We start from the raw sequence: 24265 nt of genomic DNA, 5'->3' as shown, positions 1-24265 counted from the left end.
TTGAAAGGATTCGAAGAAGGATTGATGGGTGGGAAATTATTAGCAACATTATACAATCGGTTCTGCTTTAACTTATGTGTCTTTAAGATGGTACGGTTGCACAGTGGTGAGCACTGCTGCCTCACAGCGCCAGAGATCTGGGTTTAATTCCCGCCTCAGGCAACTGTCTGTGTGGAGTTTGCACATTCTCCCCATGTTTGCATGGGTTTCCTTTGGGTGCTCTGGTTTCCTCCCACAGTCCAAAGATGTGCAGGTTAGGTGAATTGGCCATGCTAAATTGCCCATAGTGTTAGGTGAAGAGGAACAGATCTGAGTGGGTTGCTCTTCGGAGGGTCGGTGTGGACTTGTTGGGCCGAAGGGCCTGTTTCCACACTGTAAGTAATCTAATCTAATCTATAACTGAAGAATTTAGAACGCTATTTGTAGAAAGTGAACTTTCCTTAACTGTATTGACTGTAATGTGATTCTGGCCCCATTAGTTTAAATGGCGCACCTATTGCGAGAATTTCTTATACCGCGAGATCGCACGAGAGTGAAGCTATCACGTTATATCAGAACCAACTATACAACATTCCAGAGCCATGGAGATGAAAGTAAAGTTTGAACCAGTTAGATAGTCAGATAATGTCGTCTCGAAAAGGGAGTCATATGGTGGTCTTAATGGAGGATAGACAAATACTTACAAGATTAAAAGCTTTTTCCCACTGCACAGTCACTGGGTCAAAATCTTAGAATTATCTCCCGAAGGGCATTGAGGACCAACCTACAACATGTGGTCTGCAATGGTTCCAGAAGGCAGGTCACCACCATCTTCTCAAGGGCAACTAGGGACGGGCAATAAATGATGGCCAGCCAGCAATGTCCACATCCCACGAGTAAAAAAAAATCCTGTCTATTGTTTATTTCCTGTTTTCATATGTTTTATGTTACAACAAAATGGTAAACATACACTGTTCTAAATAAATTTTAGAACTGAAGAGATGGGCACATAAGACTAAATTTGAAGAATGAGTATAAAAATATAGTTAAAGTGTACTGAGTTTAGTAACAACTAATCCTGACTGTATGTCATTGCCCATTTATGAAACAGTTTTCAGAAAGTGGAGCTAAACTAAACAAATCATTTAAAGTGTTATGGTAGAAATGTATATCACTGTTCTTTCTCTTAGTAATTAATGTTACTAATGTTCAAAATTGAAATGAATATAAAAACTCATTTATTTAATGATACACTAAATCATACACTAATATGTATTTTTAGAAGTAATATATTAATTGGAGTATCATTCCTTTCATTAAACATTCTGTACTTCAAATAGGTGTACATATATGTGTCAACTTACATGCGGAGTGTACAAAATATATATTCAAATCTATGAAAGTACATGCACAGTATGAGTATTAGGAAACTAATGCATCTGTTTTGGTGGATGGAAAATAGTCCGTCCTATATAGGGAGAAACAGATGTTCTCAATTCAGCAGGATAATCTTCTCAATTGCTCCAATCAAAAGGTCCTTCCGTCAGCCCCACTTTTCATTAATGTTTACCGATGATTTGACTTAGTGTGAGCTTTGACATGATGAGGCTTAATGAAACATTCATAGTATATTTAGGTTACTTATCTGATTTGAGTGACTAGTTTTAGCATTCTGGTCACTTTTAAATGTGGCATTTCTAATTTTCTGATAAATGCTGTATATACCTTCCTTATTAGCCCTAAATAAGTATATATTTGGGCTAATAATATTATATGACAAAGCTCTCATAACTCTGGACAGATGGTTGTGATTAAGAGCAAGAAGATTGATTCCTGAACTAAAAGTTTTGAATTTAGGTAAGGCTGATTTTGAAGTGATGAACAGGAATTGACTACAATAGGCAAATTAGAACTACTTACAAATAAAACAATGGCTGAACAATGGGAGATGTTGGAAGAGGGCATTGCATAGACTCTTGGGCAATAGCAGAAGTAATCATGTGAGATCAGGATGAGAATTCTTTCAAAGTTATTCTCTGGCAATGATTACATATTAAGAATAGAATGAGGTGAGAGCTATACCACACAGCTCGGTGACAGTGGAGAGGCACTAAAGGGTAAGGCTAACTGTCAAAGGTGAAAATAAGTCGAGATGAATGAGGAAAGAAGATGTTACCTTTGTAAAGCCAGTTATGACTTGACGAGCTATTTGGATCTTGTGGCTGGGGTGCACATTTTAGAAACATCTGTGTATAGAATTCTGATTTCAGAAACTAGCTCCATGTTCTCCATAGGCTCTCAAGTTTTTGATTTATTTTTTGTATTTCCTCTCCTACCTATACCTAGTTCAAAGGTAGATGAAGTAGAAATTAGATGGCACTAACTTTAGATATTAAAATGAAAAGAAGATTGAGGAACATGTTGTTTTTGAATATGGAAAAAAAGAGTAGAATTTTAAATAGTAAATATATGGAAAGAGGAAGTATACATGGAGGAATAATATGTTCAGGAAAACAATGATCAGCAATGATAAATCAAGGAAATTAAGCTACAATGCCAGCTTTCTGTTTAAATATTTAATAACTGAATGACCAAGACACTGGTGGAAAGATTCATTGGAACTTATGACATTTAATATTCCTGTGTACTCTTGGCTTTGCAGAAGACAATGAATTAGGATGACCTTTAAATTACTAACTAAAGACTAAATTTCTGATTGAAATAACGTGGACCAATGCAGCCAAATTCAATCTTGTCAAGGGTGAGATTGAACTTTCAACTTGACATGCAGGCAAGCTTGGAAGTAGACATATTGGGAAAGCAAGATATGAATTTCCCACCATGTCCCGCCAGAAATTTTGGTGAAGGTATCTTCTTGAAAGTTTCAGCAACTTCTTCCCCCTGGGTAATCAGTTGAGAGCTTGTTGCTGAGCTGATTTAGGCATGCACAAGGAACATGCTGGCTCATGAAGATGTCAAAAGAAATGATTGCACACTGGTGAGCTGTAGTGAAGATGAGGTGGGGAGTTTGCAAAGGGACATACACAGGTTAGATGAGTGGGCAAACAATTTCTGACAAAACATAATGTGGGAAAATCTGAACTTGCCTACTTTTCAGGAATTATAGACAAGGAATATTACTTTTAATTGGTGAATTTGCAAATTCAGTGGTACAGGGGGATCTTGAATTTGTACTTGAATCATAAGATAGTATTCAGGGAGAACAAGTTATTAAGAAGGCAAAGGGAATATTGATCTTTATTGCAAGGGGAATGGAAAACTAAAGTAGGGAAGTTGTACTGCTGCTAAACAGGGCATTCGTGAGACCACTCTGGAATATTGTATACAGTTTTGATCTTGTTGTTTGAATGAAGATATAATTACATTAAGAAGTAGTTAAGAGAAGGTGCATTCAATTTATTTCTGGATGAAGGGCTCATCTTATAAAAAAAAGATTGAATAGGTCAGACTAATACCAATTGGAGTTTGGAAGAAGGAAAGGTAATCCCATTGAAATATAGATGATCTTGAGGTAACTTGATTTGTGAATACCATTTAAGGTGTTACCTCTTGTGAGGGAGGCCAGTGGTGCACCTCCTTGATGACTTGTTTGCTCCTTTCACTGGCAGGGATGACAGAGCTAAGAGCATAGTGTTCTCCTTCATCCTGGAATGTGGCTCATTTACACTTGATCTCCATGGCTCCTATTGCGCCTCTTCATAAGAGCTTTGATCATGGCTCACCATTGCACCCAACTACACATCCTCACTGCTCATAAGAAAAATGCCATTGAATTGTTGAAGCCACCAGAATCAGAGGCCACTGAGGTGCAGCACTGCATCCACCTTGCTAGACCTCAAGAGACTGTTAAAGCATGTCCTGCTTTGTTCATGTCCCGCTGACTACATTGCCTGCTCACCTGCCCTCCCTCCATCCATTGTTTTAATTGGCACCATCTCGAACAACACATCTAGGGAATCTTTGAACACATAGGCGTACTAAATGAGACGGCCGTAAAGCTCAGTGAACTGGAACTGATCTATTTCCACAGGTAAATGAAAATAAGAGGGACCTGCACGTAAGAAATCAGTGAAACCAGACTTACGGTGATAAAGACTATCCCACATTTCAAACCCAGCTGTATTATACATTTTTTTTCGAAGTTTACAATATTTAAGTGCAGCAATTTTCGAAATTCCAAGGAGCTTTACATGTAGCGAGCTCTGCCTGCTGTCTCAGCCAGATGCGGCTGTTCTCGCTGATTGGAACGAGTGAGAGTGTGCGGTGTGTCGATGGGGGCACGTCGTCAGTGCAGTTAGTACAAACCGGGCGTGGCCACAACTGGTTCCAGGCCACTTCATCAGCTGCAGCAGGTAGGGTCGGAGCTCCTGTGTTGTTTAAGTGTGAGAGCCAGAGGGCAATAACATCTCTAACAGTCTCTGCTGAATAAAGAAAGTTTCAGCTCTTGACAAGCAGGGAAAACAGATATTTGCAATTTGTTTTTCATCTGAAATATGTAGTCCGTTTAGCACGTTATTTGAAAACCTTTCCGTAACTCCATGCGGACATATTAGCATTTGTTTTCCAAGTTGCTTTTGGGCTGATATTCGCAAAAAGTGCGCTGAATTTGTTTTATTTTCGGTTAGTACTCAACATTGTAGCTCAGTCGTCATAAAACACCATCTTGAACTCTGATTTAGTAATTTACACCAAGATTCCCCACTTTGTCTTTTGTTCTCTTGTCGACTGGTACAGAGAATCTGATTATTAATCTAACTCACTAAGCCGCCGGTTTGTTTCCACTCATTGATGTTTCTTTCCATTGCTGGAAGCTGTGTGTTTGTATTGGTCACTGACGGAGGAAGCAAGATTTGAGCTTTCATTTCTTAAATCCGATTTCTAGGACACTGAGCTGTGATCTGCTGGATTACTGTTGGAAATCCAGGGCAGTGCCGCTAATACGGTGTAGCAACAGGCACAACGAATGACCGTGGTAGATTAAACAGCTCCGTTTACATTGACACATGGGCAGGCGGCCCCTCAAACCTGTTCTGCCATTCCTTCAGACCATGGCTGAACTGAATTGAGAATTGCAACGGGAATCGCGGTTAAAAGAACGGGATGTCGTACCCCAATGGTGCGTCGGTTGGATTACCAATGTACAATCTCCAGGATCAAGTGCAAAACCCAAGTTCCCACCTGTTGACCGTCAATGGGCACCGACATTCTCCCACGTTTTTGGAAGTGGCAGAGGATGTGGTTGACACTAGCTATTCTCCGGTTTCACTTGAGCAAGAAGAAGTCGTGGTTAATAATGGATCAGGTATTCCTGACAATCCGGAGGCGGATACGCCAGATTCAACCCTTCCGATGAACAGCGCATCCATGGCCGGCTCGGAGTCCCGCAAGAACAGCTCGTCCACTCGCTTTTACCATCCTTACATGACCAAAACTAGCATGCAGGGAGATGTTTACAACTTTTTGGAAAGACCGAGCGGCTGGAAGTGCTTCCTTTACCATTTCGCTGTGTAAGTACTTACACTTTTAAGCAGCTGATGACGAATAATCAAGGAGTTGTTGAAACAGTTGTTTTCGAACTCCGGTTCCATGCTATTGTGTTAACATGTGCTCTGGGAATTCTTGGCAGCAGTGGGGTTAAAAAAAAACTCGTGTTTAATTGCTACTAACGGCCATAGATTTCCTCAAAGTTCTTTCGAGCTATGGGATTAAGTGTTCTGAATAACCAACCCATCTTCACACCTCCCGTTACTCGCCTACGACAATGAATTGTTTCGATATAAACTTTCATGCAATTTCATCCTTTAAAAAAAAAATGTCTAAATCAGGCAGGAAATAGTTTCCTCCCAAGAAGGTGACAGAAATGCTCCCTTCCAGTACAATAGGGCGTTAATGGTCAATCATCTTCTATTGTGTTTAATATATGCCTTTTTCCTTCTACTATTCCTCCCCCCAAACGTTTTGTTTCGTGAAGTGTTGTGTGCCTGATAAAAGGAATCTCATGCCGGCGTAGCTGCATTTCCCACCCACTTTGATAAGGTCGAACCTGCTCTACTCTTCGTGGCAGCGAAAGTGTTCATTTCAAATAGTTTGTTAAACTTTTTTTCTCTGAACTTTAGTTCGGTTCTCTTGGGATCCATGCGTTCATGACAGGAACCATGTCAGTCTGTCGATACCTCTTTAAACAGTCAATGTAGTGAAGAATTGCTCTAAGAAGCTTTCCATGTTTTATTTATGCATGTGACATAACGACGTAATTTACAGTAATCTGCTCCTGGATCTCAACAAAGGAATCACCTTATGAGTCACATGACAAATCTTATGACCATGTAGACGCCGCTCCATAGCCAATGTTTCCTTTAGTTCCATGGCTCTTATAGGCACATCTTTGAGTCTTTTGAAAGTGTATGGAATATTATAACTTTTAATTCTAAAGACTTTGCTGTATTTTACAAGGTGTTTGGGGACTGATTGTCACCGTCCCATTTTGCACCATCTTCCTGCTATGCCAACTTGCTAGTGACTGCAAAACTGGCAGATTTATCACCCATTGTGTTGAGTTGAATCACTTAAGCCACCAATTTAAGGACCACTAGCTGTCTCCAATGGCATTTTACCTGCATTACTTGGGAGGGTGGCTGGCCCTGGCAGCATTGTAACAGGCTCTTGGTGGTATTTTTGACCCTACCATGGTGCCCAGCAAAAGTAACACTCGCCCTTAGTGACCTAGCCCTTTTCTTGATAACGAGGATCTGTCTGTCTCACACTGGCCCCATTAATCTCACTTACCCTTCTTCGAGGGTGCCTTGCCATTATCTCCTCTCCTCTGTACTGACCTTTTTACTTGTGATTAATGCCTGAAGTTCCACTCAAGGTGATCTTTGTGTTTATCTGCAAAGAGTATTAATCTTGCCCACCCCTCCCTAATGCTGACCATCTGTCACAGGGTAGTCACCTCACATACCCCTCTCCCCTGATGCTGACTGCTGGTCACTATCCACATCTGACCTGCACCTCTCCAATACCAATTACATGTATCTACTTTCTGTGAGCAAGTGACAAATTTAGTATGTAATATAATTCTTGTGTTGGGTTGAGAGTTCGCCCTGGTGAACATATTTGAGAGTTCCACAATGTGAGGCAAGGCTGAGTGATTTTTTTTTCAAGGAGAAACAGATCTATTTTGAGGTTGACAATATTATTGTTAATAGACTCCTGTATCATTTTTGTCCAAGTTTTGAGAATAACAAAGCTTTTTACAACTGCATTTGGGGCCACTGAAAAATTCCTTCTCCAGTTCTCTGATCCTCCCTTAGCTAAGGCAGGCTCTTTATTGGTGTCAGAATTATTGTGGAAAGTTTGCAACAAAAACCAAATATGATTCGGGGTCAGGTTCCATTCATGAGGCAATAAGAAATTCTCCTTAACACGTCTACCCCTGAAATGCAATGCTCCCACCCACAAATGTCAACGCTTTGACTAAACCAACAGGCTGTCAAAGTACAAGCTAAATAATTTCTCATTGATTATTTTCCTTTCGTTTGAAAAGTATGGCAGATTGGGCTTTCTACGTGATGCTTTACCAACATATTTGTGAGATAACAAAATAATCAATGTGTTTGCCTAAGTTTTCAAGTGCTGAACTCTTGATTCAGTAAATATACTCTCAGATTTTTTTTTGGAACTGAACATTAATTGATACTGCTTCTCAAAGTCAGTCTTCATTTATGTTTTCAAATGAGTGAATTTCTTTGTTTTAGTATATTTCATGTGCAGTGAGAATGGATCCCGCTGTATGCTAGTATTATATTTAAGGTTTGCTTCATCTTCTGGGTTAGTGAGGAGGAAAGGAGGAGGATGAAGAATAGCTGTGCTGGCATCCATACCCTCAGCGACATGTGGGAGGATTTTCTTTGGTTAATTTCTTGACTGTGAGCTCATTCAACTTCTTGGTAACAGTATTCACAGTGGAAAAGTTTAACCACAATTTAAAACCAATTACGTGCAAGTTTGGTTCAGCATGCCTTCCACTGTCAGATGCCCCTTAATTTTAATGGATAAAATATTCTATAACCTCCATCACCAGCCCCTACATCCCTTCTCATCTCTGTAACCCTCTCCAGTCTTACTCATTCCTTCAGCTCCTCTTTCGCTCTTTAGACCCCTTTTTCACTCCTCTAGCTATACAATTCACCCTATCTCTGAAACCTTCATCAGGTACTACAGCCCTACATATCACTAACTTCATGCAGGATCTACACGCTTCCTGTCTGTCGAACCTCCTCCAGCCCCTACACTCCTCCTGTCTCTGTAATATCCCCCTACCCCTCAACTCTTCCTTATCTCTGTAACCTCTTCCAGCCCTTACACCCCTCATTATGATGGTGAAATGATGGTCTAGTGGTATTATTGCTGGACAGTTAATTGAGAGACCAAGATAATGTTTTGGGGAGCTGGGTTCAAATCATATAGTGGGGGGGGGGGGGTGGAATCTGAATTCAAATCCAAATCTGGAATTAAAAGTGTAATGTTGACCATAAATCAATTGTCAGAAACAAAATCCATCTGGTAAATTAATGTCTTTTCAGGGGCAAAAAACTGCCATCCTTGCTTCATCTGGCCTACACGGGACTCCTGATACACTGCAATGTGGTTGACTTTAAACTGTCTTCTGGTCAATTTGGGGATGGGCAATAAATGCAGGGCTAGCCCTCCCTCATCCTATGAATGAATTTTTAAAAAATCCATAACTTACAGTAGCAGATACACTTTCCCTTCTCTGTTTCCTCCTCCATGACCTACACCCCTTTCTATCTCTGTTTCCTGCTCTAGCATGTACACACCTCCTCAACTCTGTAACCTCTCCAACCCTTCAGCCCTCCTTATCATGAGGGGGCATAATTTTGGGGTAAGAGGCAGGAAACTCAGGGGATTTGAAAAATAAACTTTTTCAAGTTGTGGTGGGAATTCAGAATGTACTGCCTGAACGTAATGGAGGTCAAAAACCTTAAACCTCAAAAATATTTGGAAGGGCACTTGAAATATCATATCGTAACATTGAAGGATGTGAGATAGATGCAGGAAATGGGATTAGTGCAGTTTTAGTGGTAGTTATTGTTCGTGCAGACTCAATAGGCCAAAGGACCTTTTCTGCACTACAAGACTTTAAAAAGAATGAAAATCTGAAATAAATCACAGATCAGTGAACACCTGAGAAGATTTACCCATCATAACTTTGTGTATACTCTTCACACTATATCTTATTTGGGGTTTGATGCAAAAATGTTTGAATTTGCTGTATTCCAATTCTTGTACTAGAGAATAATTGCCTACTGAGAGTCAATAGACCATAGAACTTTTTTTATTGTTATTATGGAAATTCACTGAGTAAAATGACTACAAAAATAATTGCATTAGCAATATAACACCTGTGTGACGTCATTACAGTGCCAACATTGCAGCCAACAAAGAAAAGGGATAGATAAAAAGAGCCATCCAAGTTCATAAGATTTGGTACACCTCAGTTGGTGAGGTGCCATGAACCCCACCGTGTCTCCTGCACTAGGCAGAATGGAAATTAGTTAAACCTGAAATTTAGTGAAGCTGTCTGATTCTTAGTTATGGTTGGTGGCAGACCCTTGCCCATCCTTAAAATCCTGCTATTTCTTTGCACCTGGAAAGCTCTTGGTTGAGGAAATTGCTTGTTTTGTCAGCCACCTTGTGGAAAGGCATTCTGGCCCAAAAAGCCAAAGCTGAGCAGCAAATGCTGCAATGCAGTACCTTTCCTCTCCTAGGCCATGTGCTTTCAGGCTTGATGTAAACTGTAGAGTTGATCCAGCAAAAGCAGGGTTAGAGTGATGACTGATGCATTCAATAACCTAATTTTGCAGTTGATGTCGATAAGCCCAAACAGACTGCTCCCATCCAACTGATTGCCATACCAGAGGCTCCATCACTCAGACAGTTCCATAAAACCATCACCATCTTGTTATAAATTATAAAATTAGGTTAGTTAGCTGGAATAATAAAAATGAAAGGAAGATTTGCCATGCTGTTCACAAACACATAGATTTTTCAAAATATTTTATAGCCAATGATATACTTCTGATGTGTAGTCCATGTTGTAAACATGAGGAAGAAATATGAGCACAACCCATGTCCCACAGATAGTAAAGTGTCTGTGATCAGATAATTTCTCTATATGGTGTTGAATGAGGATAGATATTGGCCACATCACTGGAGAAAACTCTTCTGCTCTTTTTTGTAAATGACATCACGATTCCAATAAATTCCACTTACCTCTCTCATGGCTCATTTCATATTGTAGTTGATGCCTAATTCCACATCCTTTGTTTGTTTTTATAATTATCCCTCAATCTTGTATGGTTCTATGTCCTACTGGTTTTCAACAGTTTATAATCTGTTTGATAAAATCCAACTAGTGTAGCAATAAGATTATTTAGTACAAATAAGTGAAAGTGTTGTATGTGAAAGCAAAACAAAAGGTGATATTTATATTTCATGAATGGGGTTTTGAAAAGCTGATCATGGAAGGGATACAAAGAGTCTAATTGATAATTGTACACACAGTATGGAGAAGCAATTAACAAAGCTAGTTGTCTCAGTATGTATGTTATGAAATTTAGTCATCTGAAATAAGGGAATATTTGTCATATGGATTTATGATCCCACTGATTCTAATACTTGAAAGGCCTGATTCCAGATTGAAACCTGGCTTGATAGATCATTCATTTATTTTTGCAATTTAGTTATTGTGGTGAAACTGTCAAATGAAAATGAAAATGACGTTGCCGAGACTGGTGTTGCGTAAGATCCATGGCTAGCTTGGTTCCTTTATCTGGAATCATAGACGGCCCCTTATCAAATTAGAAAAGCTGCAGCTTCCACAGGCAAGGGGAGGACTGGACTTTCCAGACTTTAAGAGGTATCAGTTGAACTCTTTATTATCGTATGTAGCTGATTGAGTCCCTTGTGACCCACAATCAATTTTGTTAGACATTGAGACCTCCCAAGCAAAGTGTCCCCTCATCAATCTTTTATTTATGGATAAGATGAGAGCTATTATGGACTATTGCAAAAACCCTATTGTATTAAATACAATTAAAGCCTGGAGGATAATGTGACAAGATGAGGGTAATCTGCAAAAAACCTCCCATTATGCCAGGGCCGACAGACGCTCTATTTAAAACTTGGAGGTCCAGAGGTATCTCTTGCTTGGGGGACCTGCTCGATAGGGAGGTTATGATGTCTTTTGAGCAGTTGCACCAGACGTTTGGACTGCCTAACCGGGACCTCTTTCGGTATTTCCAAATAAGAAATTATATACAGAAGAAGACCACACTGCTAGGCAATCCCTACAAATCTGATAGGGAGAGAAGAAAGCTATTGCTGATGGGGCTGACCTCGGTCAGTACTCTTTATCACTCATTATATAAAGACATGGAACGATTATTTAAAACATGGAATGAAGAATTGGGGTTAGAAATCTCTTCAGAAACGTGGGAGGGCATCTGGGAAAATGCCAGAAAGATCTCTATTTGCATAGAACTCAAGCTATCCAATTAAAGATACTCCACAGGGCTTATAAAGCACCTGAACGACTCGCAAAATTTAAGATAGGAGCATCCCCACTGTGTTCTTAATGCAAAATAGAAGTTGTCACTCTCACACATTGCCTATGGACATGCCATAAGATCTGCAGGTATTGGGACAGAATAGCAAATGCCTTGACAGAGATCTTGGTTATGGAGATTAGATTGGATCCAATGTCTCTACTCTTGGGTTTTTCAGATTTTCTCTCCCTGGATGTGCACAGGAGGAAACTATTTTCCATTCTCTCCTTTTGTGCAAGGAAAAATATCTTAGTGAATTGGGCAGCTGAAGGCCTTCCAGGACTTTGGAACTGGCACAGGTTAATCATGGAATATATCCCCCTTTTCCCCCTTGACTTCCTCACAAATATAGTGCACCAAAAAACTGAATTACTCTATAAAATATGGCAGCCCTTTTTGAACTATATCAACACTGATATTTCAGCCTTATTGTCCAGGGCTTTTGTCTGGCGGTGGTAATAGTCCTGGCTGGTCCGGGGACCCCCCGGGAGGAGGAATCCTGCATATATACGGGTTTTGTTATGACTTGATGTAAATCTATTTTGAGCATGTACTTAGTTATTTAATTATACACTGTTGTTTATCACTAGTAATGTGTGATATTCTATTTTACGTTTTGGTTGTTTGTAAGATAGATCAGCAGTTAATTGGGTTTTTCTCTTTTTTTGTTTCAGTTATTATTTATTTCTTGACTTTTTTTCTTATTTATTTAATTTTATATTGGTGTTTATACTTGGTTGTATCACTTTTGTAATTTTGTAAAAAAAAATTTAAAAAATTAAAAAAAAAATTTTCCAATAAAAATACTTATTAAAAAGAAAGTCAGTGAGTTAGCCTGAATCTGAGATTCTTGGGAAGGAATGGAAAAAGTTACATCAGGAATGTGCAGAAAGTCACTGAAAGAACATCAGAAGGAGCATTCTCATAGGATATAGAAGGCGAGGTAGAATATTCATTTTAACGAGGGCTACTCTGCCTAACCAGGATATTGGGAGACTGACTTTTTTTTTAAAAAACTGAACTCTGAGAAAAGCAAAGTGCTTTTATTAGCCCTGTCTACTTAAGCTGTTTTTGTAGTTCATGATGTCTTTCCAGTTCTGCTAACCTGGAGACAACCAAGAATTGAAACTGCTCCCACTCCTGACCCAACCTCTCTATTTCTGTACATTGTAAAAACTCAACTTTATAAACCCTTCAACCGTTAACTTACCATGTAATTTTAGATTACGCTACGAACTTTCTTAGAAGTATTACTTTGAGCTTATTGTTCAATATTACTTTGACATTTGTTGTTTTTAAAAAAAAAAGCTGACTTCACAGAAGGAAAACTAAAAATCCACTTATCTCAAGTACAGAATGCAAATTCCTAAGTAACAATATATTAAATACTTTCATCATAGTGTAATTGAGTAACAAAGACAATTTTGCTCAAATTGTGTAGAAATTGTGCCCCAACTGAATCCCAATTTTGCCCTCGTTCTATAAATACATTGTTTTCATCTGGGGTATAAGAAGCAAGATTTGAATGTTTACTGATTCATAGAATTGGAGGGACTTTGACAGTGATGTAAAGCATAAGAAATATGAACCTGCCACATCATTGTATCAGATCATAGCCAAATGTGAACATCACTTTGCCAAGCTGTATCCAACTGGATCCCTTAGTGACCAAATATTTCTTGATCTCTGTCTTGGATATACTTAACAATTGAGAATGCATAGTATTTTGGATTGGATAATTCTGCAGGTTCTCTGAATAAAGTATGTTTTCCTTCTGTTAATCTCCTTATCCTGAGATAACTCTTAGTTCTAGATTCTACTGCCAAATAGAGTTTTAACTCTTCTTTTAAAATTTAACCCACTTTCCTAATCAAATGTTATTATACTCCTCTGGAGCAGGTAGGACTTGAACCTGGGCGCCTCAGTGCAGGGGTAGAGACACTACCACTGTGGCACACAGAATCCCTGAATTTTAACTTTTGCTCAATATAGTAAATTACTCTCCTCTGATAGCTTCAGTTTATATAAAGCCTACTCACAATTGGCCATAATAAGATTCAGTTATCTAAAAATGACTAACATATTGGACAATAGGGTAATTAACCTGCTTGTTTATAACTTTTCACTACAAGAATTAAATTCATGTCTTGCAAGTGAGATGAAGCATCACTTTATGTACTGCAGACTTATGTTCCTCTACCAATTTTTTGAATGAATGGTGCACTTCATGATTTGTAATATCAGAAAAAGATGGTTCATTGGTCGCTATTTAATTTAGCTTAAATTAGTTATTAATCTGAGCTCATAGGAAATATGGGTTTGTTTTTTCAAATTGCTTTTTTTGTTATGATGACAGGAAATTTGAATTTTAATAGCTGTGAGTGAAGATGATTTGTGAGAGGCTTAGTAAGAGTGTATTGGTAAATTTGAAATGCTACTTCAATTTAAATTGTGGCATAGGTTCAAACTGACAGAAGGTCTGATGTCAAAAAGCTCTTCACATATTGCTTAATTTTTGTTTGGAATCCCTCAGGACTGTGATTTCAAGTACTAATGTTACTAAACAAATTCTTGAAAGACTTGAAATTTAGGATGAATTATACAACAGCTAGTGTTAATACAGATTTTTTTTTATTTTGCCCTATACTATATAATATCAAAATATTGGCATCTTAAATAAAACAAATAAGACTGTCCTTTGGGAACATTACAGTTGTATCTTTGCAGCTTTTGATGCTCTAATTCAGTGGTGAAAGTCAACTCACTGACATTTGATTTTATTTGGATGAATTTGGATGAGCTAAATGATTTTCTCCATCAAGATTTTGATTGATGAGATTTCTGTCATTTGTTCTCTAGCCTGGCTCTTTTCATATCTTTCTTTACTTTAGGGATATCATGACTCAAATATTCCCCTCTTCAACCTAGTTTTCAAATATACCATTTATTCTGATGTCTCTGTTCTGCTGGTATTGAAATCAAGACATGCAGCTGAATTTTCCCTCTGAAATATCAACACCCTTTCCACCTGACAGCTGGGTGGGTGGGATAAGGCCTTTGCTTCATGGGGTGCAGACATAGTCCCATTGGGCTGGTAAAGGTTTGAAAGACAGATGGTGCAGGCAGTTAGTAGCTATGGGTGCAGGATGGAGATGTGACTCTGAAATACTGGCATAATGTAAAGCCATCACTAACCATTATAGTGGCATCCATTTTGGAAGAAAGTGTTTGCACCAGAAAATCATGAAGTATTGCAGAAACCTGGTTTCCAGGGCAAGGTTTTCTATCACTCCTCATACTGAAATGAAGTTCAATTTGGAACCTGATAATTCAGGCAGGTATGTGTGTGAGGGGGCAGTGGGGGGTGTCCTATGTTTTTCAGTCTTTGAAGGTGGGAAGAAAAGGCCACCAAGTCAAATAAGATTGACATGGCTGAAACCCCAGCAGTAGTTGTGGTCAAAAGTCCAGTATCATAAGACATTTCCAGTATCATAAGTGATTTCTTTCATCTGGCAAGGTGAGTGCCATGAGAGTCCCTGATGACAGGCCTCTGGGTATTCATACTCCAGCTGAGCAGCCTTGGTGCACAAGCTGCTCTTAATTGTGAAGTAATGCAAGACTTGAGCAAGAATAATTAACTGAGGAATGTCATCCAGGGGTTGAATGAATCTGGATCAGATCAGATGGTAGGCAAGAGTATCTAATCAACAGTCTGTCTTTAGAGAAGAGAATTTGGATGCAGACCAAGTATAACTCTACAATATGTAAATGCAGAACAATCGAATCCAGAGTTACTTGGATGACAAAACAGATGGGGATTAAGATAGGGAACTGATCAACAATCTGAGATCCAAGCCAAATATACAGACTTCAACTGAAGTGAATAAGCACATAAATGAAAGAGTATGAAAGTAGGCTAACAGCTAATAGAAAAGGGAATCTGAAGTATTCCTTGGGCATATAAATAGTAAGAAGGAAGTACAAAGAAGCATTGGCCTGATGAGGGGCCAAAAGGAGGATTTAAGTATGGAGGCAAACAGCATAACTGAGATAATAAATTAACGCTTTATATCTGTCTTATCAAGGAGCAAGATGGTGCACTGGTCATGGTGAAGGAGCAGATAATTCAGAAACCTGAAGGGCTTAAAATTGGTAAGGAGGAGGCATTAGATAAGCTGTTTGTATTTGGGATTGATAAAGCACCAGGACTGGTTGGGATGCATCCAAAGGTACCATAGGACATAGCATGAGATTTAAACCATTTGGCATGTCAACTCGACTGCACCCTGCAATCACAACAGATCTGATAATCCTCAACTCAACTTTTCTGCTTGATCCCCATAACTCCGGATTCCTTTTAAAAAACCTGTTAATCTCCCTGCATTAAAGGACAACATACCATTTGTCTTCCCAGTTGCTTGCTCTACCTGCATGTCAAGATTTCGTGATTCACAGTCACAGACAACCAGATCCCTGTGTACTGCAGCATTTTGCAGTCTCTACATTTAAATAAGATGCTGTTTTTCTGTTCTTACTGCCAAATTGGACATTTTCCCACATTGCACACCCTGTGCCACGTTTCATCCCACTCAGTCTGTCTTTCATTGCAATTTTTCTGTTTCCTTCTCTCTGGATGTTTTGAGCTTCTCCTTTGAAAGAAATAACTTAAATAAATCTGATTCATTCAGTTTGTCATGCAGGAGTATGTTACTTTTCTGCCTTTAGCTTTCTGTGATGGGAGAACCCAAACAAATCATCTGCTCGTCCATCATTCCAGGTTTTGCAGGATCCTGAGCTAACTTTTAGCTAACCTTTGGGTGCTATAAACTGGAAAATATCAAGATCAAAATTGCACTACAGGAACCAAACAGATCTGACAACCTTGCCAACCAGTCCAGTGATTCTAGGGTCTTCTCTATCTGACAGGGTGAAGCTCCTCAGGTTGTATCAAATCCCTACCTTGTAATAAAATCACTAAGCTTTTTTTCAGAAGTGCAGTCAAGGCCTGTAATATCTTGCTTTACTAGGCTTGGTGGTTGTAGACTTGACTCAATCTTTTCCTCTGTATAAAATATGCATCTTTCAAAACACCCTGTTATGACATTATGACATGTCTAGATGATGGGAGTTGAACCTAGAACTACTGGTTCAGACATAGTACAATACTCCTGTGACACAGGACCCCCCCCCCCAATGTTATTTTTAACTTGCCAATATGATATGAGCATAGGAGTGGTGTTTGTAACACCTTTTGGGTGTTCTTTGGTTGTAAGCTACTTAGTGGCTGCAGTAGGACCCTCTGTTTATGCAGAATTACTACTGCAACTATCTTGAATTTTAATCCCACCCATTTCTGGTTTAGTCCCAGACAGGGTATGAATTATGCCAGAAGTTCATTTCCAATCATATGTAAGGCTTGGATCCAGGAATTTAGTGTAAATTACTCAAGAGAAATTTGGTATGTAAATACATTCATTCATTATAACTTCACTTTATAATAGGCCAGTTCTGATTTTAAAATTATTCAATTTTTTTTCTCTATTCACCCACAAGAACAAATCATTTCTCTGTATCTAACCTATCAGCTGATATTTTTCTGTTATGAAGGAACTGTTGTCTGTATTAGTGCAGGGAAAGGCAGACTATCTCAGCTGTCATCAGCGGATTGAATTCATTAGTAATAACGTAGAGCAGCCATGTTCCTTTTTGTGGTTATCTTTAACTTGGATTAACTCTGTATGAAATATGCAGCATCTGACTTAAATTTAAGGGATTACAATGTTTACAGTTTATTTATTCATTAGAAAGTCAATTCAATGGCATAAACGTTATAGTCTGTTTGCAAACCAAACTGGAGTAGACAGTTTAACAAACATCTGAATCAAGGCAATAAAGAGAACCAATGAACATTGCATGCAAAACAATGAATTCAATTAACTGTTAACCAAGATGTTGCCTCTCAATACATGAATCTAGATTCCCTTAGTGATGTAAGGGAAAGAATGATGAAACATTAAGTATGTTTTACAATTGGCTCTAAATCATAGCTAGCCAATGGCAACAGTAGAAATAGATGATAATTAGGGAAATAATTTTTGTAGTCACTTGTGTTTATGAAAATTCCACTTTATTCATAAACATGACCAGTTTTTTCACTGATCGCTAAATTGATTCTTTGCAACTCTATTCATAATCAGAAACTTAAGTTAAACCTGTTAGTATTTTGTTTCCACAATTGGAAATCACCTTCATCAAGGAAAGGAAATATGCCTTGATCGAAACTAGCATCTAGGATTACATGGAAATGGAAATCTCCATTTCATCTGTCATCCGGAAAGTGGGCTTTGGTACTGCATATTTCACTGAAATTGCTTGCATCATTGATTAAATGTATTGATCAGTGAATATGTAATCTAGCTCCTTTTGTGGTTTGAGTGAAATGGAACCTTTCCACCGTTGATTGACAATCAAGTTACTGAAACTGTTTAAGTACACAATCCTTATTTTAATTATTTTATAATTTTATAATTTATAATTTTATAATTTTAATTTATAACGACTGATTGGCCCCATGTTGTACAATTTTTCGTCTAAATTGGACATGAACAATTGTCAAATTATTACTGATCATGCCTTGCCTTGCCTTGCCTTGTCTGTGTAGCATTTGTTTTAGTCAGTTATGTGTTGTATAATAGGTGAAGGCAGTAGCTGCGATACCCTCCATGTTTTATTCACTGACTATTCATTAAATATTATTTTCGTCTTGCAACTCCAGAAATTGGTAGTCATTTGTTCTGCGTAAAGGCCTGAGGAGCATAGAGCAACCTGGTCACGGAGCTGCTGCTTATTCGCGCGGAGTTAAGAAAGAAAGTGGAGCCAGGTTGTGCTGACTGACTAGTATTAGGTGGTAGAATGCGTAGAATAGTCTTTTAATAATGTAACAGTAAGACCAAAGCCTAGTGTACTCTGACTACATGTATTATAGTAGTTAGTCTTGATGTACAACAGGCAACGTTATAAAGAAATCTGAATACGGTTCTTGACTTTGCGTTTTTAATAAGGCTGCTTGAACCCTACTCATGGATGCGGGTATGAAACTACACAACAGAAGGACTCTTCTATTTGCACTCTGCGGACTGCATAATTATCACTTCAGACAAATAACAGAACCAAAGTTGAACTCTTACAGAAGTTCAAAGTCTTTCAAGTGTTTTAGTTCTGTTAAGTTTAAATAGAAATTGTTTCCTCCCAAGAACATATCATGCGTTCAGTTCGACCTTTATTAATTAGGAGGGGTTGGGTGGGGAATTTATTTGAGTTATATAAACTGCTTTCATTATTCTTTCTGGCAACATGGCTTGGTAAGAACTTTCCCAACTGAACTGGAGAAAATTAATAAAGAATTCTGAATGTAATTCGGATGGGTGCGCTTCAGTGATTAGCACTGCTGTCTCTCTGCGCTAGCGACTTGGGTTCACTTCCGCCATCGAACAGCTGTCTGTGTGCAATTTGCACAGTTTCTCCCGTGTCTGCCTTATTTTCCTCTCGATGCTCCGGTTACCTACCACAGTCCAAAGATGTGTAGTTGAGGTGGTCTAGTCATGGGGGATGCAGGGTTACAGGGATGGGGTGAGGCTGGATGGAATGCTGCTTGGAGGATAGGTGTGGACTTGATGGGCCGAATGGCCTGCTTTCACAGTATTGGGATTGTAGTTTCTAATTTTGTAAAATGCGTGAATTACATATATTGCTAAAATAGTTCGCATCTCCATGGCATTAAGAATCTGGTGATATGATGCAACAATTATTGGTAATGTGAATTGAAATAAACAGGAATGGAGTAGTAAAAGATGCAGACTATGTACCATAGCGCACACTTGTACAAAAGCTAGCACAATATCAGTTACTGAACAATTTAATTTCATTTGTCTTTGCAAAATTTAAGAAAAATGTACCTGATATATTTCACAAATGGAATTTGATAGCCTCTTGTTATACATCACTTGCAATTTAGAAGTTGGGCTTTTATTGTGATGTAAATGTTGAACATATAGTGTTACTGTTTATTGAGTAACAGTGATGGGAAGCATAATATCAGTATTTCCTTAATGAGAACCCAAAGGCTACTTCATTATTATTTTAAATAACTTTTCAGCTAATGGTTAATTTCCACACTATCATTAATTTTACTGAGGAGCTAATGAATTGCAAGGTTACAGCAATGTTACAAAGATTTGCTCCATATTTCAGTTGATAATTTAAAGATTAGTGATACTTTTGAACAATAATACTTTTGACTGACTGCGTTTATTTAGTAGTTAATTTGCTAATTTTCCTTGTCAATGTAAGCAAAAATGCATCTAGTTTCTGGTTTTAGTGCTTATTTTGAGTGAGACTTTGTGTTGGCATTATTGTGAGGGGGCAAGATTTTTGGTGGAAGGAGCTTTTATAGATAATGGATCAAGTTTGTGCCTTAGTTCAGTTTGAAAAATATTGTTAGTACTATTTTAGCTTTGTTTCTCTGTAACCATGTTTCAGTGATTTGAATTTTGCATGGAGCGAGTAGAGAAATGGGGAACTATGCATGAAGGGAATCAATTTTTGGGAAGTGGGCCCTTTGGTACAAGGAGGGAATAATTCCCTAGCCAGTAACAGTGTGAGCATGGCATGTGGCATGAAGGTAAAACAGTAAAAAAAAAAGTCAAAAACCAATACCCTCTAGCACCAGCACTACTAGAGTCCAGTTTTAAGGTATACCAGATCCTACTACTCCTCTCTTCCAATTTTTCCTGGATCTTCTTGTCTGAACACCACTGCCACTATAATGTGGCATAGCAGCTGGAAAAGAGCCTTGGTGATCATTAATTGTTGCTTAAGAACCTCAGGTGGCCCAAGGACAAGCTACCTGACTATTTCTCTGCCCCTGTTAAAATCCCTAGAAGAGGTGGATAGACAATGGGCATGTTGCTGCTACACTGACACCAATCAGCTCTTGGGTGGGGTGTTAAATTTCTGTCAGCTGCATCCCCTGAATTAATTTTTAAAAGCCCTCTTATCTGGTAGCTCACTAAATTCTGTTGTATATGGAATTTAAGAGCAACATTTTTAACCCATCACCAGGAAATTGAATTATTGCCCCCTGTCCAGTAAAGTTTCCCCTGCTTGCTCTTCAGAAATCTTTGAGCAGACCCAGATTTTTTAAAAATGGTTTTCTTTGAATGGATCTGGATGTCGGACATGCAGTCTTGTGTGGAAATAACATTGGGCAATTCCCTTGCTGCCTGGAATCCTGTATGAATGTCTCCCAATCCATGTGATTTTCTTTGATAATGATCCAGGAAATATTAGCTTAAAACCTGATGTAATATGTAGATAACTGCAACCCTGAGCACCCTTCAATTACCTCACATCTCGTTTCCTCCAATCTCCTTATTCCCACCGAACCTGACCCACACATGATTATCCCATGCCAAACAGACATTTTTTTTAAATGATTCTTATGTGCAAACAAGACCATTTGTTGTCCATCCTGAGCTGCTCTTGAACTGATTGGCTATCTAATCCACCACAGTGGCCAATAAAGAGTCAGCTACATTGCTGTGGCCCAAGAGTCATTTCGCTGCAGTGAGTTGAGTTCTGTAAGGAGAGAAGCAGGTGGAGGAAACTGGAACAAATGAAAGAGTTGAAGTGGCATCATTCAGGACTGGCATGCTCCTGATAAAATCCCACCCATTGTCTGGCACCTTTTTTATTATAAATGCCCTATTGGGAGACTGAGTTTCCTACTGGGATCATAGGGTGGATGCATAGCCACCTTGTCAACTTCAAAAGAAGCTGAACAAAGAATTCTATGATCTTTGTCAAGGTTCTTTGGCTGGGCATCCCATATGTTATCTCATCTCATACAATATTGTGATTAAGTGATATTCATTAAACCTAATGTGCTAATGCTTCCTCTTCTGTTTCTGCTTTAGTTATGTCAGCATCCATACTGTACCAACATAATTTTCATTATAACTGTTGTTAAGAATATGATAATGACCAGATGGTTTTTTTTTTGTTTCTAACATTGATTGAGGGATAGATTTTGGCCAGAACACCAGGGATCACTCTGCTGCTCATCTTCAAAATGTTATGATGGTTTCCTTCATATCCACCTGGAGGCAGATGGAGCCTCTGTTTAACATAATTTTGGAAGGAAATTATGTAGGTGTTTGGTTTAAAAATACCAAATTAATTTGATGTGAGCTATGATGCAGTATTAACAGAATGCTGCCTTGCTGTATGCATGAATAAAATGGTGGGGGTAAAAAAAAACTTGTGGTTTTTTCTTGTGCTTCCATATTGATTCTTTGCAAAATAACTGATATATTCAATTAATATGTTGTGCAGGAAATGAATATTCAGATTGAGGAATGTTCTCCCCATTTAGAAAATAGTCCATACCTCTATTCTTCCTACCAAAGTGCATGACCTCACATTTGCCCACATTGTATTTCAAAGTTGTGGTTGCCTTTAGGCAGCAAGTTCTTATTATTTGAAACCAAATTAAACTGGATCCAATATGTTTATTGATTAAGAATGGCAGTAAAGGAAAGAAATTGCATATCACCGTGAGCATGATACTTATGATATTGAACAGGAGAATCAGAAATTGAAGGAAACTGCTGTTTTTAACTTTTCAAGGTATTTCTTTTTGGATGAAGTTTGCGATTGTTATGCAAATTAAACTTTGTGGTGTTAAGAATACAAGTTTGTGCTGCTCGTGACCGAGGTGTTCTGTATTTACTATTATTGGATATTGAGGGGTCCAGCAACTGCCTGACTGCATACTCATCTGAAAGTTGCCCTGTCCTACTGCTACTCCAAGCCCTTCCATTTTCTATTAGCAAGCTGTGGACATAATTGGCAAGCAAGGGACAAATAGTTGGACTTATCTTGGTGTACCCCTGTATTTACCAGAAGTCAATGTGGAAAGATGTAGGAACAACAGGCTGAGGTGAGAGGAGATTTTAATTTTCCCAACATTGTCTGTGATTCACTTAATGTTAGAAGTCGAGATGGAGCAGAATTTGTAAGAGTATTCAGCAGGGTTTTTTAGAGCAGTATGTAAATAGTCAAACTCCGGAAGGAACCACACTGGACCTGGTGTTGGGGAATGAGTCCGGTCAGGTGGTTGATATTTCAGTCGGGGATGACTTTGGGAATAGTGATCACATTCCGTAAGTTTTAAAATACTCCATAGACAAAGACTAGAGTGGTTCTAAAGGAAGAGTGCTAAATTCGGGGAAAGCTAACCAAACCAACATTTGGCAGGAGCTGGGGAATGTAGATTGGGAGCAGCTATTTGAAGGTAAAGTGAAGTTGCATGGGGTCCAGGATGTTCTAGCTAGGTAGAGAACTGGTTGGGCAACAGGAGACTGAGTAGTAGTAGAAGAGTTTCTCAAAATGGAGATCTGTGACCAGTTGTGTTCCACAGGGATCTGTTCTGGGACCACTGTTGTTTGTGATATACATAAATGATCTGGAGGAAAGTATAGGGTTGTCTGATTTAGCAAGGTTGCAGATGACACTAAGGTTGGTGAAGTACCAGATGGTGAAGGGGACTGTCAGAGAATACAGATAGATTGGAGAGTTGGGCAGAGAAATGACAGATGGAGTTCAATCTGGGCAAATGGGAGGTAATGAAGTTTGGAAGATCCAATTCAAGAGCAAACTACACAGTAAATGGAAAAGTCCTGGGGAAAATTGATGTACAGAGAGTTCTGGGTGTTCAGGTCCATTGTTCCCTGAAGTTGGCAACGCAAGTCAATAGTGGTCAAGAAGGCACACTACATGCTTTCCTTCATCAGACAGGGTATTGAGTACAAGAGTTGGCAGGTCATGTTACAGTTGTATAAGACTTTGGTTCGGCCACATTTGAAATATTGTGTACAGTTCTGGTTGCCACATTATCAAATGGATGTGGATGCTATGGAGCAGGGTAAAAACAATGACTGCAGATGCTGGAAACCAGAGTCTAGATTAAAGTGGTGCTGGAAAAGCACAGCAGTTCAGGCAGCATCCAAGGAGTACTAAAATTGACGTTTCGGGCAAAAGCCCTTCATCAGGAATACCCTGGAGCAGGTGCAGAGAAGGTTCACCAAAATGTTGCCTAGTATGGAGGGTGCTAGTTATGAGGAGAGGTTGAGTAGATTAGGATTATTTTCATGAGAAAGACTGAAGTTGAGGGGAGACCTGATTGAGACCTACAAAAATCGTGAGCAGTATAACCAGGGTGGATAGCAAGAAGCTTTCCGCCAGAGTTGGGGACTCAATTGCTAGGGGTCACAAGTTCAAAGTGAGAGGGGAAACGTTTAGAGGAGGTATGCATGGGAAGTTCTTTACGCAGAGGGTAGTGGGTTCCTGGAATGCGTTGCCTGTGGAAATTGTACAGGCGGGCATGATAGCATCATTTAAGATGTATCTAGATAAATGAATGGGCAGGGAGCAGAGGGATACAGATCCTTAGAAAATAGGTGACCGGTTTAGATAGAGGATCTGGATCGGCGCAGGCTTGGAGGGCCGAGGGACCTGTCCCTGTGCTGTAATTTTCTTTGTCCTTTGTTTTGTGTGGAAGTGAGTAAAAAGCATTT

The 24265-nt window shown here is 38.9% G+C and overlaps 1 protein-coding gene across 19 annotated transcripts in view; it reads left to right on the top strand.

Annotated features, from left to right (window-relative positions):
• The first annotated feature begins 1827 nt into the window (after positions 1-1827).
• Positions 1828-24265, top strand: part of kcnq1.2 (potassium voltage-gated channel, KQT-like subfamily, member 1.2) — a 590999-nt gene continuing 568561 nt past the window's right edge. For 16 of the 19 annotated variants that reach the window (XR_006314489.1, XR_006314490.1, XR_006314492.1 and 13 more), the window contains exon 1: positions 3882-5507. Coding sequence is in view for 12 of the 19 variants with exons in the window: in XM_043709475.1 (XP_043565410.1) it covers positions 5101-5507 (407 nt within the window). In the remaining 7 variants the exon portion in view is untranslated. Of the gene's footprint in view, positions 2097-3881; positions 5508-18687; positions 18720-24265 lie in introns of those variants that run through there. The other 3 variants (XM_043709473.1, XM_043709482.1, XM_043709483.1) reach the window with 3 other exon arrangements.

This window comes from Chiloscyllium plagiosum, chromosome 19, assembly GCF_004010195.1.
Source record: "Chiloscyllium plagiosum isolate BGI_BamShark_2017 chromosome 19, ASM401019v2, whole genome shotgun sequence".
In the NCBI taxonomy this organism is placed as follows: domain Eukaryota; kingdom Metazoa; phylum Chordata; class Chondrichthyes; order Orectolobiformes; family Hemiscylliidae; genus Chiloscyllium; species Chiloscyllium plagiosum.
Note: the sequence above shows the minus strand (reverse complement) of the source record. Positions and strands in the feature narration are given on the sequence as shown.